The sequence below is a fragment of the Hyposmocoma kahamanoa genome, unplaced genomic scaffold (assembly GCF_003589595.1).
Source record: "Hyposmocoma kahamanoa isolate Upper Pololo Valley unplaced genomic scaffold, ASM358959v1 102, whole genome shotgun sequence".
Taxonomy (NCBI): Eukaryota; Metazoa; Arthropoda; class Insecta; order Lepidoptera; family Cosmopterigidae; genus Hyposmocoma; species Hyposmocoma kahamanoa.
This window is the reverse complement of record NW_020653337.1, coordinates 1464149-1481422: the sequence shown is the minus strand read 5'-3', so window position 1 is coordinate 1481422 and position 17274 is coordinate 1464149. Positions and strand designations below refer to the sequence as shown.

Below are 17274 nucleotides of genomic sequence, written 5' to 3'. Positions count from 1 at the left end.
ATAGTTATTAATTAAATACCTTATTTTTAATTTTACAAAGAAAACATTCCAATTTACGCTACATTAAGTTTTACAAATCATTTTATTGAATGAATTTTTATTAAGTTTAATTTATTATTAATTATTAATAGAAATTAGAATAAACTAAAACATATTAATTAGTACTGCAGTATTATGTCTGTTTGGGATTTTTCATTAGAGGAAATACTGGATCCCAAACTGGTGGTACGGAGAAACCATCTTCCCTGTTGAAATTAGGATGTTTTTTAATTTCAATGGCCTCTCGCAGCATCCTGGGCAGATAACGGACTTCTTTTGCAAGGACCTGGGGTTTGTCAAACTTCATTGAATGTGTAGGTTTATCCATGACATGCTCGCAGACTGCAGACTTGTTTACGCGACGGTGTTTGACATCAGCTATATGTTCTTTGACGCGGGTACAAATACTTCGCTTTGTTTGTCCAATATAAGACAATTATAATATCTTATTTAGTTTCAGTATTATTGTAATTATTAATAACAAAGATCGAATTGAACACTTAGACATAATCATTTGATCCGGACACCAGCCCGTTACACCAAGTACCAAGTACCGATTTGATCCGGCTGGGTTCGAACCAGCGCTCTCAGGCTATATGACTAAAATTAATTAGCTGTACAAAAAAAAACGCGTATGTTATATACACACATCAAAAGTGTCTCAAGCACGTATTTCTTCATTACTAGAAATCAGCTTTGTTTAATGTTTTTTTTAACACCAACGAATTTTATAATAATACAAAGATCGACCACTTAGAAAAAAGTCCTTCGAGCCGGCCGGATTCGAATTTCACAAAAAATAATTGGATATCATGGTAGAAACATTCTGAAATTCAATAAAAAAATAATTACAGTTAATAGCGCATTTTTAGCAGGGTTGGCAGCTGTAAAGGTACCTAACCGGGTGACGAAATACTTTCATAGATTTTTCATAGATGGCGCTACGGCTAAGTCATTGAAAACCAAACACAAAGATCCGATAACAAGCACAGAAAAATTCGTAAGGTGGTTCTTTCCGTGGTTTAGTTAGGAGCGGTTTGATAGCAGACGTCGGGTCGAATCCGGCCGGATCAAACATTGACTTACAATTATATGCTCCTCTCGATATGAATTATATGACCCTGCTCGTCACCTCCCTTATATTCCCACTCATTGATTATGCTGATGTCTGTTATCCTGATCTCAACGAAAATCTATTAGACAAGTTGGACCGCCTGCTCAATAATGCTATTCGTTTCATTTTCTGCCTTCGGAAATTTGATCATGTTTCTTCTTTTAGGTCTCAACTTAAATGGCTCCCTATTCGTCAACGCAGACAGAAAAGAATTCTCTGTACGTTGTACTCCGTTCTTTTCAATCCCCACTATCCAGAATACTTGAAATGTAAATTTCAGTATCTCTGTGACTCTCATGACCTCCCACTTCGTTCCATGAATTCACTATCACTCTCTGTACCTCTCTTTCATTCTGGCTTCATGTCAGATTCTTTTACTCTCCACTCGATACGGCTCTGGAACGCTCTACCGGACGCCATCAGACGGTCTCCTAATATATTTTCTTTTAAAAATAATGTCCATGAGCATCTTCTAAATTGTTTGTCACAGCAATAATCATCATCATATTCTGTTATTGTAAGTATTTTGTATATGTATAGTATATTTGTATGTATGTAAGTGTATGTATTATATTATTAAGTAAGGTATTAGGTTAGTTTGTTATATATATAATTATGAATTTGTTTCATTTATTTTAATATAACCGTAATATTCTGTTTATTTACCGCGTTCGTGAATTTCGTTTTTCTCAGAGGTTGACTGGTAGAGAATGCTTTTAGCATTAAGTCCGCCTTTTGTACCCTTTGTATTGTGGTCAATAAAGTTTAATAAATAAATAAATATATGGACGTCGGGTCCGCGCTAAAAAGTGTCCGCACTTGTAGGGCGCTAAAATCGTATACAGAGCGCCAAACTCCGCTTTAGTCTTCATTTGTTCTACTGACAGCGCGATACTGCGATGACATTACAATTTAAATTTCGAATAGGTTGACTTGGGACATTTTTTTCGTGGTTTTTGTATTAGACCCGTCGTCCATTTATTTGTAAGTCAATGGGATCAAAGGATTTTTTCCTAAGTGTTCGTATTAATAATTATAACAAACTAGTGGACTTATTTCACAAAAAAAAATTATATCGTGATGGTGAAACATTCTAACATTCAATAAAAATTTAACCAATGATTTAAACAAAAACCTTGTACGGTGAGGTGTTTTCAAAAAATAAATGGACAACTCCAACTTGACCAAAAATCATGACAATGTCAAAGTTGTTTTCCATACTTAATATAGTATTTTATGTTCCATCCTCTAAGATTTTATATGATATTGATGTTTGAGTATTTTTGCTTTTGAACACAATATACAGAGTTTATGATATGTGTGTAGATAAAATACTTAATTTTTTCCTAAGACAGTTTCCTCGTATCTTCTTTGGGTTCGGATTTCCCCATACTGTCTCAGTAAAAAACACACGATATTGAAATTGATACCTCTGATTGTACTTTCGGTAAGATGTCACCCACGCCGTCAATCGTGAACGTGGTCAGTGTAAAGTAAAACGCACACAAATATGGCCACTGGCAAGGTGCCGTAGTCGTATCTGCAACACAAATTGTTAATATAACTAAATTAAACTTAAGTTTGGACTTAAAAGTTTGCTGGCTTTAGAGTGGCCATTGGCAAGGTGCCGTAGTCGTATCTGCAACACAAATGGTTAAAATAACTAAATTAAACTTAAGTTTGGACTTAAATGTTTGCTGGCTTTAGAGAGGGTTTCAAGCATGCAGCAGTCACGATCTGGAGTGATTTACCACCACCCTTGCATGAAACTGAGGAAAATATTTTGCCCAAAAGAAGTATGCTGAATCACTCCCGGGTCATTAAAATATGCTGTAAATTTTAGACACATTTTGTAAGTATCTGTTTGGGATAACTGTTGTGCTTGTGTTTTTTTTGTTTCCTTTCAAACGTTTTTTTCATTCTTTTTTATTCCGCTTTTTACCATTTAAAGAAATGTTATCTTGTTTGAAAATTGACAATCGCTATTGGTTTTTATTGTGTAAATTATAATTATTATTTTGTTTTCTTTTCTACTTTCGCGCTCCTCCTAAATAGCTTAATTAATTGTCTGTGCTTATTTTGTTTCGTAAAGTACATGTTACACAAACGTGAGACCGCAGTTCCTGTCAGAGAGGTTCATGCTGAAAATCAGTGTTGTGCAAACATAAATGAGGTCAGAATCCTCGCCATACATCTATGACCATAGATATAATTTTGTGTTTTTAATTACTACGTACATATATGTTAGTGGCAAGTGTAAATGGAATTTGGAATTTGAATTAAAATAAACAAATTCGAAATAGACTTTCATATATTTTCTCCCGTAAATAACGCACACACTCAACATTTGTGGTTGTCTATGTGTGTGTCCATGGCACCCGTGACACTGGGTTTTCCTAGTGCGGGGCTACGTTCTAAAATAAACACTAAATCTTATTTTTCGGAACTTAAAACTTTGTTTTCATAGGCTGGTTGCTGCTGACTGTAACAACTACATATAAACCGGCCAAAAGCATGGTCACGTGATAGGTCTCTGTAGCTTCTTCATAGTCTGTCTTTTCTTTATTAACCGACTTTAAAAAAAGGAGGAGGTTCTCAATTCGACTGTCTTTTTGTATGTATGTTACACGATAACTCCGGCCGGATTTGTGAACCGATATTGATGATTATTTTTTGGTGGAAAGGAACCTCAGTAGTTGTCCCATTTAAATTTGAAGAAAAAAATATTCTATCTCCAAGGGTGGCAAACTAGGGGATGAATGACTTTTGAGGTTGGTTTCTTTAGTACTCAGTACTGATGTTTATTATCATCACCATCAACATCTTAGTCCGTTAACACCCACAGCTGGTCACAGGTGTTTTGTGTATAATAAAAGATATGTTAAAACTGATTTAATATTCGCTAAGTATTTTTTGGATTTACATCAACGGCCATTCGAAAGTTTAGTAGCATTAGAAAAGCTCCTTGTGAAAGAGTTAGTCCAGGTTAGTACTACCGCCTTACCAATTTCTGCCGCCAAGCAGTAATGTCAGCATGTGGTCCGGTTTTGAAGGGTGCTGGTGAAATTACAGGCACATGGGACTTGTCAACTTGTGTCTCAGGGTGACGGGCGCAGTGCCCCTCAGATCTTTGAGATTTAAAGCTCTGAGTGGCACTGCAACTGTTATGGACATCGTAAGTTATCAACGAATTTCGTTCGTAGAACCTTCAAACCTCTTTACAGAAAAGTTGATATTTTACAGATGTGGCCTTATTACACTTAGGGTACTACGATACGATAGGTCTTTACTAAACCATTTATTTTACTTTTGACATAGCATGCCTTTGAAGTTCAATTATTATTGATAGACAAACCTAAACAGAAAAAATGGAATACTTCATGGACACTGTTTTTTTCTTTACTGTGTTAAAGCGACGTGGGCGACGTACACTTTAGCTCCGATAATTTTATCGAGCCGACAGATTATGTAAAGAAGATTATTCAAACTGATTTCTCCATTATATAGTTATATAGGTTTTGGTACCTCTCTGATAAATTATAATTAAAATTAATAAATTAAAAATATTTATGAAAAAATCTAATTGTTTATTGTAATGAATTGTTCTCCCTAGGAACTGAAATCACTTGAATCCTTTGTAACATGGATGACATCTGTGACACGCCAAAATGGCGGAAAAAAATGTTTTTTATCCCGATTGTGTTAACAGCCTTATATAATTATTTACAACCTTACATCGTCTTTTAGTCTATGAATTGTTCTCAGTTTTATTAAATTACAGTTTGTAAATAATTCATAACGTTAATTATCGTCAAAAATAGGAAACTACTATTTAAAATGTGTTTTTTGTTAGATTATCCCCTGTGTTTACGTTTTGGACATCTATTACGATTCAAACTTAAAGATAATGATAGAAGAGGAACACTAACTCAAATGTAGCCACGATGAGTTGGGCGCCCTCTCGTCTTCAAGTTTTCCGATGAAGCACCAGGCGCAAGTCATGCAGTGTATGTACAACATGAACCAAATGATCATCGACACGAGCATGCTTAGCACCAGGTTGATGTTTGGTTTGGTGCGATGCTTTCTCATGCATTCGCTGATTGTCACCTGCATAAAGGTGATTTTTCAACGGCGTGGCGAGACGAGACAAGGCAAAACAAGTTTGTTCACTCCTCGTGTTTGTTGTCTCCTCGCGCATCTTTGGTGGAATAGGTCTGGATTGACGAGGATGGGCGAAGTGAGAATTGAAATATTTGTTGATGTAATATTGAACCGTATTGCTGTCTACATACAGTGTTACATTCTACAGCGAAAATACGATTTTTCGTGATGGCTATAAGTATCAATCAGAAAAAAGATGGTTTCATCTGATTCTTCTTCTGTTAACATATTTAATAATAATAATTTACAGAACATGTTACTTTAGCTATCGCTAGATGAACTGAACAGCTGTTAATGGCAATTTTTGGTGGAACGAGGTCGACGAAATTTCAATTCTCCTCTCTACTCGTTTCGTCTTGCCTCGCCAGTAGAAGACCACCTTAAGTGTTCCCTTATTATCCAATCCCTTTATATCATGGAAGTAGCATGGTCGTACGTAAGCATCGAGTATATAACTAGAAATAGAGACAAAATGTCATTTAATTTTGTTTGAAACTATTCTGCCAAATCATTACAGTGATAACTGCGCTCCGATTGGCCAGCCCGAATTCGAAACAATTAACGAGTGTCGTCAATTGTTTCGCTTGAAATTGACCAATTTAACTTGAACTTTGCTATAATGGACGAAAATTGAATAATTACATATTAATATTTAATTACCGATGAAATGTGATTCCGTTTGTTTTGTAATTAGATGTTTTGCTGTTTTTCCCACACCACCGAATGGAACAGCCCCTCATAGTTAGAGATATTATCTTTATTCCAATAAATACAGAATATTTTTGGAATATACTGAGACGTACACACAGGTCAGTTGTTGGCACTGTACTATTTCAGCTTTCTACCTTGTGATTTCAGCGTAAACGAGAGTTGATATTTAAAACTGATATAAGGCCCATTTGCCTGATAAGTGGCCAGGGATGGATGGCCCTTATTTTGTCTCTATTTCTGGTTATATACTCATGTAGGTAAGCAATCAACATTTACTATATTTTGAATTTAATTAAACTACCCGTCACCTGATCCTCCCTGAATCTAGTCAATACTTTATTGCAGACCATAATAGTGTAGTACATAACATTACGGACCCTGTACGAATCTAAATTAGAAATATAATAATAGCCATTGTATGGACTGTAATAAATTCTCACTACTAATTATTTAAAAAAGAACATAACATTAACTCATTTAAAAATAAATCAAAACAATATCTCGTCTTAAAATCATACTGTTTTGTAAATGAATTTCCAACTGAAAAAAAAAGTCACTCGCTCACATTGATCTCATTTTATAATTTTAGAACCCTGATTGGGTGTGCATGTGCAATATGAAAAGCAATAAATAAATATTCAATGATTTATTACTTCTACATTTTAGTTTCTTTTTTGTTAACAAATTTCTACACAATTTTTTTGATATATCGCCTAACTAAAGCTGAGGTTTATAAAATATGGTGAATTTGCTTAGATTCTCGTATTTAAGCAAGAAATCCCGAAGTAAACTTGAGTGTTTTAATGTAGTGTCATCCTAAAGTGCCCGTGTAAAAAAAATCATGTCGATGTAACATTATTATCGAAGTCTTGAGAAAAATAGGCTTAGCTATGAATGTGACACACAGCGCCTCCAGGCAGAATTACTTAGTGTAACAAATTCATTAAAATTAATAACACAGAAATATGAAACTGCGCAACAGGAGATTAAGGAGCACACACAGGCTATGGATAATTTATTAGATTTAATTTATTAATACGAGGAATAGAAATAAACTAGCTTTTCTTGATAGTCGTCTTCACAAAGTCAAAAAATCATTTAAGGGGCAATGTATACGCTTCTATAACGAGATTCCGGTTGATATACAAAATTTGCCTTTCACGAGGTTTAAAACTATAGTGAAACAAAAACTTTATACTAAAGATTATTATACAACTTCTGCGTACTTGGATGACAAAAATCCGTGGTAGTAACCCATTTAGCTCATGGAGGTAGTCTCGATCTCTGATGTTTCAAATTAAAAAAAAAATATTGTAAATGTTATTTACAAAGAGCAACCCCTAGAGTTTCTTGCTCATTCTTCTCAGGGGAATCTGCCTTACGAATGAGCGGTAGAGTTTAACCATTGTGACGATTTCAAGTGTAATAATGCTTACCTATGAAATAAAGATTATTTTGAATTTGAATTTGAAGTAGCGTACTATCTATGTACTGACGGTCTACCATTTTGTCGGAGTAGGATAGTGCCTGAGTAAAGTCATGTCGAAGTAACATATAGTCGGACTTGTCGAAATTCAGAGAGTCGAAAGAGGTATCAGGGCAACGTATTTTCCATTTAGCTTTTAACATATCTTGTCAATCTCGTTCTATCAATGAATTTAATTCACATATAAAAGAATCATGACTCAGACATACGACAATTAATGTTCGTTTTAGTATACATAATATTAACTTTAAAGCTAACTCCAAACTCATGGTATCACGATTTCGTTTAACCAAGGTAAACGATTCTTTTATGGGGAACTGTATACGTTTTTACAATAAGATTCCGGAGCATATATTAAGATTATCATTTCCTAAGTTTGAACACTATATTAAAAATATTTTAATTGAAAAGTCATATTACAAAATTGAAGACTACGTGTTAGATAAAGTTATATATATGATAGACAAATATGATTCAAAGTGTATTCCATAGCATTTAAGTTTATTTGAAAAGAGCATCCCTAGAATTTGTGGGTCGTTCTTCTCAGGGAAATCGGCGTAGTGAATGTGCAGTAGCGTAAAAGTGACGTTTTCAAGTGTAAATTTATTTTACCTATGGAATCAATGATTCTTTGACTTTGGTGTACGAAACCAGTCATATTGCCAATGATTCTACACCTTTGCAGTGCATAAATATGGAGTAGTACATCTAAAATATCTTGCCCTGAGATATTTACTTAATCCTAGTTACAACGGTTGAACAGGGACTGGTAATGACGCCATACTCACCGCTCGGAATAGCCGGTTAAGTCTTAAGCAAGAGAATGCCATCCACTTATTTTGTGCGAGAAAACAGAACAACTCAAAGGGCACACAGGAAATGACGTCGTACTTGAACACTCCTTTGCAGTATCTACGGTCATTGATTAGTAATAAAGCGTAACCCACAACAAAGTCGAAATTTTTTCTCTCCGAAATGACGTTTGTTCGAATTTTCATTACACCGAAAGCCGAATTATAACGAAACCGCTCGACTTAAACCCTTCTTGCGGAGGCCGCAGAGGGTCATAGCGGTGAGAGCGATCCGGGGTTATCGCACGGTGTCGTGGACGGCGGCCACTCTTCTGGCGGGCGATCCTCCCTGGAAACTCCAGGCGGAGGTGCTCGCGGAAGTGTACCGATACCGAGCGGCCATGCAGGCCAGGGGGGAAAGGCCGCCGAAGACCTGGGGAGGATCAGGGCAGCGGGCTGCGTTGCCTTAATCCGAAAATGGACGGAGGATCTAGAGGCCCCAGTCGCGGGCTTAGTGACGGTGGAGGCAGTTCGCTCCCACCTAATCCGCTGCGTCGACCGGCGATATGGGTCTCTGTCCTACAGACTGGTGCAGGTTCTCACCGGACATGGATGTTTCGGCGAATACCTGCACCGGGTTGCAGGTCGGGAGACGACCCCTGTCTGTCACGAGTGTGGCGCTTCCGTCGATACAGTGCGTCATACCGTGGCAGAATGTGCGGCATGGGGCCCCCAGCGGCACTCCCTGACCGCGGTAGTGGGCGGAGATCTCTCGCTGTCGACCATCGTGAGCGCGATGCTCGACAGTCAGAGGTGTTGGAATGCAATGGCCTCCTTCTGTGAAAGCGTACTTTCGCACAAGGAGGCCTCGGAACGGCTCAGAGAGGACGACCCGCTCCGAAGACGGCGGCTGGGGAGACGAAGGAGGCAGTACGCCCACCTTCTTCCCTCGCTGTAGTGAGCCGTGGGGACAGGAGTCGGGGGACCCTATCTCCAAGTCTATGCTCACAAGTTTGAGGGTGCCTTTGTGTTGACCCAGGGCACTCTCAGAAGGCCGGGGCCGCTCACGCGGACCATCCGCCGAGGCGTTCCTGTAGTATGCGTAAGCGGATCCAGGGTGCCTCGCTATGGCGGTGGGGGTTAACCGCTGGGTTTTAGTGTGTATACCGGGCTAGAGCCCGGGAGTCACACATAACCGCTTGCAGCTCCCCCCGAGCCGAGCGGTACGCGTAACGCGTTTCCCAGAGAGAAAAAAAAAATTTTAAAATAAAAAACATTTTTCTCTCAAAATTACTTTCGAGGCTATGAAATTTCGACCAATTGGTTATTTCTGGAAAATGTCATTTCGGACTATTGATAGGTAGCCGTGATAAAGACATCGTCAGGCGTAGTTATGGAAAAAACTATAGAATCCACCATTGCTTTCATATTGAACATTTTATTTTACGTAACAATGTGTCGTTTTTAGTCATCATTACCATCGTTCAACCCATTTTTCTAATCACGGATATACTTTAAGAAAATAGTTTAGGCCATAGTTAAAGTGACCATTATTTTTTTCCTTCAGAGTGGGACGCCTGTGAATTTATTATATTGTTTTAAAAATAAAAACATGTTTATGATATTTTATAGAAAATATTCCTTCGAACCGGCCGGTTTCGTACCAACGTCTCCTAGCAAACAGTGCCAGACAAATACAAAGAACCAACAACAAGCACGTAGGAAAATTCGTGAGGTCCACTGGTTCATTCCGTGGGTTAGTTGGCATAGTGTCTGGTACGATTTGCTAGGTCTAGGAGACGTCGGTTCGAATCCGGCCGGATCGAAGGAATTTTTTCTTAGTGTTCGATATTTGTATTAATAATTATTACATAAGTTAAATATTATTACTGTGTTTAATGATGAAAAAAAGAATTTAAAAACTTCTAAAAATGTTTAATGATCAAAAATGTAAAAAAATAACTTGTATAGTCTGCTGCGCTGGCTATATATATTTTGTCCTATTTCCATTTCTAAGTATGTTCTGGACAGCAAGATAAGAAGCTTAAAAGCAGGACTGTCCTGCTCAAAGCGGGACGTATGGTCACGTTAACCATAGTGCACAAGCGTCCACTGACGATTGAATTTTACGAGTTTTATAAGACACCTTCTTGGGTGGATGTCAACATAATAATTTCCCATTACTGTTGGCGAAAATATCACTACTAAACATACACAAATGACGCAGGAGTCGAACCATCGACCTCTTAATTGGGAACCAACTGTTTTTCCCACTGGGCTGTCACCGTATTTGTTTTGGTAGATCCTAGAAATTATCTTTTTTGGATTGGATCAATTATGTTAATACTGACTAATAAAATTCAAAATATAAAGGAAAACTAGTAAACTCACCGTTTTGTCGCGTTAAGTAGGTTCAATTTGACTTTAGTGTCAAATACGCCGTTGGCCATAGCATAATTTATAACCATCTTTAAAAAGAATAAGAAGTCAAGCAGGTAGAGGATTACGACGAGTGGCAATCTGTTGTCTTGAAAGGTGATATTGTAAGTTTCGGTGTAGATGGACAAAAGGCTGACAATGATTAAGTATATATGCATGATATTGGAGCGTTGCATATCGCAGTATTTGAACGTGCCTTCGTGCGTCTCATAGAGGTTAGTTGAGCTGGGCGTACGTTCTTTCCAAATCGGCATCGCTCTAGTGTCCATTTGTCCTCCGATGATGTAATTCTGGATAAGAATTAAAATGCACATTTCACACACACGAGTACTCTACCGCAGCTATCTTAGCTTCAGACTTTTTTTATAATATCAAGTAACGGGACGAACAAGTAGTGCACCTGATTGTAAGCTACAAGCCTGGCCTTAGCAGTTGCACTATTACACACCTTAAACATAGCCCCGCACTAAGGAAACCCTGTGTCGCGTGTGCCATGGACACACAGACAACTACAAATTACACTCAAACTCAGGGGAGAAATAAATGTAGGCCATACAAGTATTTCTACCGGCCCGGGAATCGAACTTGGGACCTCTGCGTGGCAATCCGGCACGGTAATTGTTCGACTACAGAGGCAGTGCCACTCAGAGCATTAAACCGCAAGGATCTGAGAGGCACTGCCACTACGCCCGTCACCTTGAGACATAAGTTGACAAGTCTCATGTGATTGTAATTTTACCATCACCCTTACCCTTCTAGGAGGTTGAAATAGGTAAGGTGGCAGTAATTCCCTGGACGAACTCTTTCACAAGGGGCTCTGCTGCTAGTAAATATAGTGTCGACGTGTTTCTTACCGTGTTTAGTCTAGGTATACCTAGTAAAATATGTTACTGCACTCGCAAAGTTCGTCAACAAAAAGATCTACTTGAAATTGATATCTGTAATTGGACATAGTTATGCAAACAAGAACCAACCCACACCTCGAGTGAAATTGAGTTATGTATTTAGGTAGAACACCAGACATGTCCTTTACCCGCTCACAAAAGATCCTGGCAATAGATCAAGCCAAAACGGAGAAAATAAAAGTCCTTCAGGATGCCAACCCTAAATAAGTAACTTTTTAATAGCTAAAAAGAACCATGCTGCTTAACTTCTTATAATGTATTTTTAAAATAAGCTAAATGGATCCATGTCACATGCACTGAAGTGCTGTAGATCTTTAGATTTTTTATTACGAAAACTAGAACATGGTTCTCGTTAACTAAATAAAAAGATGCATAATGTTTTCTATTTATTGCTATATAATATAGTTTCCCTATATCATTCTCAATGCTACACATAATTCACGTTGTTTGTCTCTAATAACTTACCTATTTATTTCTTCACACTCTTTTTACAAATATCTAATTATCTCGAAAGTGACATTTTGTGGGTTTGCATAACTATGTCCAATTTAGACCATATTCAGCAGACCGATAAGTTTTGTAAAAATAATCATCCTTTTGGACACAAAGCGAAAAAATATAAGTTACCTAATAGGTTGCTTCGTTGGTACAGACTGAGTTATTCTATAGTGTACATCGTACATAATATAGGAAGAACGAAAGTGAGTAAGAGCCTATGGAAAGCAATCGATGAAAGCAACATTAAAAAAGGAAGTCCACTATAAACTTATTAGATGAAATTCAGAATATTCTTAAAATGGTTGGAGCTCATACTGAGAAGAATAAGACGATTTGTATGAAAAGATTGATGAATGTACGTGAAACAAGAGAGTTTTACCAGGACCGTGCAAAGTGGTAATCGATAGTCTCCGTCAATTTCAATGGGAATTCAAATGCGTAAGCATATTTATGTTCTTCTAGGAAAATAGTCAGGTGTTACTTATTTACCGTCGGGTCGGTGATGTGTCCATTGGCCATTTCGCTCCTTTTGGCCAACATTCCGTGACTGCTTTGGTCCATCGTCCCTCTTTTCTCATAACCAAATGTCCTACCCGTCTTCACTTTAACCCCTTAATGCTTACTCATACAGACCCAAATGTCACCTAACAGTCGTATAGGTTGGTTAGTCACTTACCTCATTATTTACACGATATTGTTCCATGAGAGTTTTGTTTTTAGGAAATTCTGAGATGATTTTGTAGAATACTAATGCGTTAATCTTGAGCAAATGCACATTGCTGTCGGCCATGAATGTGTTCATGCACCTCACTCTCTTCTTCTGTTCTAAGTTTCCGAAAATGCTGGATATTGGTAAGTAGATATTAATAGAAATATTGGTCAGTGTTTCCGGAACAGTAATATCATGGTTAGCGCCTACGTCTCCGCAAGATACCTTAGAATTTATAAGGTATAAATCTTTCAATCCCTGATGTGTCCAACCTTTTTTGCACTGGGTGTGGTTGGTTGGATATAACAAGTTGACACTGATAATCGGGTTACCTATCACAAGCTAGAAACATGATTTATAGAAATTTTTATTGAATAGATATTCAATTATTTTTTTGTGAAATTACTTCACTAGTTTGTTATAATTATTAATACAAAGATTTATAGAATTTTGTTTCTCCGAAAACCTTTAGATTTTTAATGAATACCATTTAATGTTTTACTATTTTGACATATTGACAAGTTATTCTTTTCCCGTTTTTTATTTCCCTAATAAACCATATCACCATTGAAGATTTTTATTTTGTGAAAAAAACGATATTCATGATACATTTTTGTTATATTATTAATAAGAAATATTAAAAGTATTAGAACGTGTCGCAAAATACGTCAAATTAAAGCACCTCGCATCTTTAGAAAATATGGTAAACGAGATGCAAGTTAATTTGATCGAGTTGTAGTCGCTCGCTTCGCTCGTTCGGCTCGTGCGGCGTTTTCATATACTAACCTAACCTAAACCCACAGGAGGGGGTGGTACCGTCTAGGTAATGCAGATAAATTCGGCTCTGGCACTCGCCCGCCGGCCGCAATGGCCGCAAAAACATAGCACAATGGTATGACGAAAATTACGTAAGTGGACTTGCTGTGCACCAGCAAAGTATAGTCCAGAATTTTGGAGCTGTACGGTAAAATTGTATGGCGGTACAATTTTATCTAAGAATAATAATTTTGTCGAAACGAATTTTCAGAAATCTAAATTATATGGAAAACAGACAGTATAACAAACATGATTACTAGTATGTGTAATAATTATTCTAATAATAGGTTTTCGGACAAATGATACTTCTGCTGTAAGATATTTCTGTGTTGCAAATTTATATCAAAACTCTCATCGCTCTAATGAAAAAAAGTCGAACCGTTTTCGGAGTAATGAAATTCGGAAAAAATAAATTCGAGTTTGTGATAGTTTACCCAATAATAGGCTCTCGCTAGCTACGATTAATTCGAGTGTTGCGTGGTATTACTTAATTTTATTTAATTATTTATTGTACAGAAAAAAAAACAAAAGCACATTCAATAACAAGGAAAACACAAACACAAGGTAGTGCTTATTTCTAACAGAAATTTCTTCCTGCAGACCAAAATACAGGAGACAATAATTACAATAACGGATTTACGTGCACAACAAAACAAAAATTATAATAAAGAAAAACAATATCAAAAACATAAAATTATTAAAACAATATAAATACTTAGATAAATACATATTTTGTACTATAATACCTATAAAATGGATGGAACAGTTGATAAACAGTGCTCCATAACTCCCATTTTTAAAATTGCTAAGGATTTGCTATCATAGACTTCCCATTAATATGGGAAGTGCATTCTAAAGTCTGACCGCATGAACAGTGAAGGAGTGAGAATAAAAACCGGAACTGAAGGATGGAAAAGATAACTGGGACCTAACGAGAAAGTGACAGGGGATTATCCTGGAACCTGAAAAAGCTGAAACGCTCTTTCAGATACCCGGGAGAGACATAGGGTTGTGCAGAATATTATAGAAAACAGAGACAGTATGCAAATTCCTGTGGAGACGAATGGGAAGCCACTTGAGTTGACTGCGATACTGTGAGATTCGGTCATATTTACGAACGTCAAAGATGAACCTTATACACAGGTTTTGTAACCGTTCAAGTTTATTTAGCAGCTCTTCAGTAGCATCTAAATAGCAAGAATCAGCATAGTCTAAGAAGGGTAAAAGAAGAGATTGGGCTAAACATATTTTGGATTTTAAAGGCAGAAAGTTTTGGAACCGCTTAAGCGAGTGCAAGGAGAAATGGACTTTTCGACTGACTTCATTAATACGCGGAGTCCAAGCCAAATTACAATCCACAAGTAGACCAAGATTAGATGCAGTAGAAGTATAAGCAATAGGCGTGAAATTATATTATATAAGTGGCTCAGAATCTAGATCCAATGTGTCACGCATATGTACACTTCCCACAATCATGGCCTGCGACTTTTTGGGATTTACCACCAACCCAAAAGATTCAGCCCAATAAGCGATGCTTCGTAAATCAGCGTGAACAGCTTCAACGGCTGCAACGACAACGAAAGCTTCAAAACTACGGTAGAGCTGCAAATCGTCAGCATAGAGGTGAAAGTTTGAGGACAACACAGAAGTGACAGAGTTAATAAAAATGGAGAAGATAAGAGGGGAAAGAACACCACCCTGAAGGACGCCCGCAGCTAAGTCACATTAATCAGAGGAAGCCTCCTCAGAGCGAACACACTGCAAGCGGCCTCTAAGATAGGAATCGAACCAAGCTAAAACCGAAGGAGAAACATTGAAAGAACGAAGAGAAGCAAGCAATACATCATAGTCAACAGCGTTGAAGGCACTGCTGAAGTTCAGAAATATAAGCAAAGTGAGAAGACGATTGTCCATTGCAAGGTGGAATAGGTATCTTCAAAGCCAGGAGTACTGCAGTAAATTTATGTATACCGAATGAGTATGTGTACAGGAGCTGGTGGCCACGGCTGCTGGCAGGTCTAGTTTACTCAACAAGATGTCCTTTATTCGCACCATACACACCCTAAATCGTGTAGCTGAAGTAGTAAAACAATTTCACTTGTTTTGAAAGCCAATTCGTAAAGGTAACAGTTTCTGTGATATGTACTGTACCTAATTAATTATAATATTTTTTTTTAGAAATGCTTCACAGTTGTATTAGGTCGATTCTGTAAAACTAGCTGTAAGTACGAAGTATACAAAATTAAAAAAAATACCTTCCTCGAGGCAACTTCATAATTTGGAGGTTATCGTCGTTCGAGTCCCTGACTACGACGGTACCCTTATTAACGAAGTACATATCTTCGATGACGTCGTTCTTCTCGATAAAGCGCGTGTTAGCGAGGAAGTAGATGCTGTTGACGGCGCGCCCAATGAGCCCCAGCAGCGGGAGGTCGCAATCCAAAAGCACCGGGCACTGCGCACATTTATGATCTTCCTAATTCCATGTGTATGTGTACTGTAGAGTTCGTCAGTTTGATTTGTTAATTTTTCTATGAGTTGTGTAATGTTACCAGAATGTAATTTACTTGTAATGTGTTTGAATATTTCATCACGTAAATATCAACTCTCGTTTGCACTGAAATCACAAATTAGAAAGTACTGCGCCAACAACTGACAGTAATAAAGATAATACTACTGGGGGGCAGTTCCATTCGGTGGTGTGGGAAAAACAGCAAAACATGTAATTACAAAACAAACGGAATCACATTTCATCGGTAATGAAATATTAAATATGTAATTTTTCAATTTTCGTCCATTATAGAAAAGCTCAAGTTAAACTGGTCAATTTGAAGTGAAACAATTCACAACACCCTTGTTGTTTCGAATTCGGGTTAGCCAATCGGAGCGCTGTTGTCACTGTAATGATATGACAGTACAGTTTTCAAACAAATTAAATGACATTTCGTCTCTATTTCTGGTTATGTACTCGATGTCTAATAATAATCAGCGTTAACTGCAATCGATAACTATTGATAAGATTAATGTGCTTAGAATGCCCGATGAAGTGTTAAATATTTGTTTCTTTTTTTTTAATGTAGATAGACTACAGTGAGAATCGGCTATCCAAAGAAAACAAGGATGTGATACTTCTGCTTTGCGAGTTATTGTAGATGTGTTCACCGCTGGGAGTGCAACGACTACCAAGCTATTTCAACCAGGCATTATCGTTAAGTTTCCTTTTACAACTTAAATATAGTTATTGGTAGTGGACTTAATTGAGGGTAGGTTAGCAAATTACTGAAGGGCAAAAGTTACCTCATGTGAAAATGCGTGCTTGAAATTACATTTCGATATGTGATCTTGCTCACCATGGAGTCTGTGTGATAAGAAACAGTGTCGGTGATTGTGAAGGGTTTTGTATAAGATCCCGAAATATTGTTAATGTTACAATAGCTTTTAAAGTTAGCGTATTTAGGAAAATGATAATAGTGAATCAAGTTATGAATTGCTTCTAAAGAGATGACTATACTTTTTACAATGCATAATGTGCTGGTGCAATGTGGTCAGGGTTTCGGGTGTCTTCGACGAGTTGCAGTGTACCTTCACCTAAATGAAAATTT

The 17274-nt window shown here is 37.3% G+C and overlaps 1 protein-coding gene across 1 annotated transcript in view; it reads right to left on the bottom strand.

Moving 5' to 3' along the window:
• LOC113232650 overlaps window positions 1–17274 on the bottom strand; it is an 89493-nt gene that overhangs the window by 7834 nt on the left and 64385 nt on the right. Inside the window, exons 20-27 of the mRNA XM_026467429.1 lie at window positions 17023–17030; window positions 15928–16127; window positions 12824–12989; window positions 10697–11034; window positions 8893–9396; window positions 8303–8426; window positions 5083–5263; window positions 2584–2693 (exon numbers count right to left, since the gene is read on the bottom strand). Coding sequence (XP_026323214.1) covers window positions 2584–2693; window positions 5083–5263; window positions 8303–8426; window positions 8893–9396; window positions 10697–11034; window positions 12824–12989; window positions 15928–16127; window positions 17023–17030 — 1631 coding nt within the window. The remainder of the gene's footprint in view (window positions 1–2583; window positions 2694–5082; window positions 5264–8302; window positions 8427–8892; window positions 9397–10696; window positions 11035–12823; window positions 12990–15927; window positions 16128–17022; window positions 17031–17274) is intronic.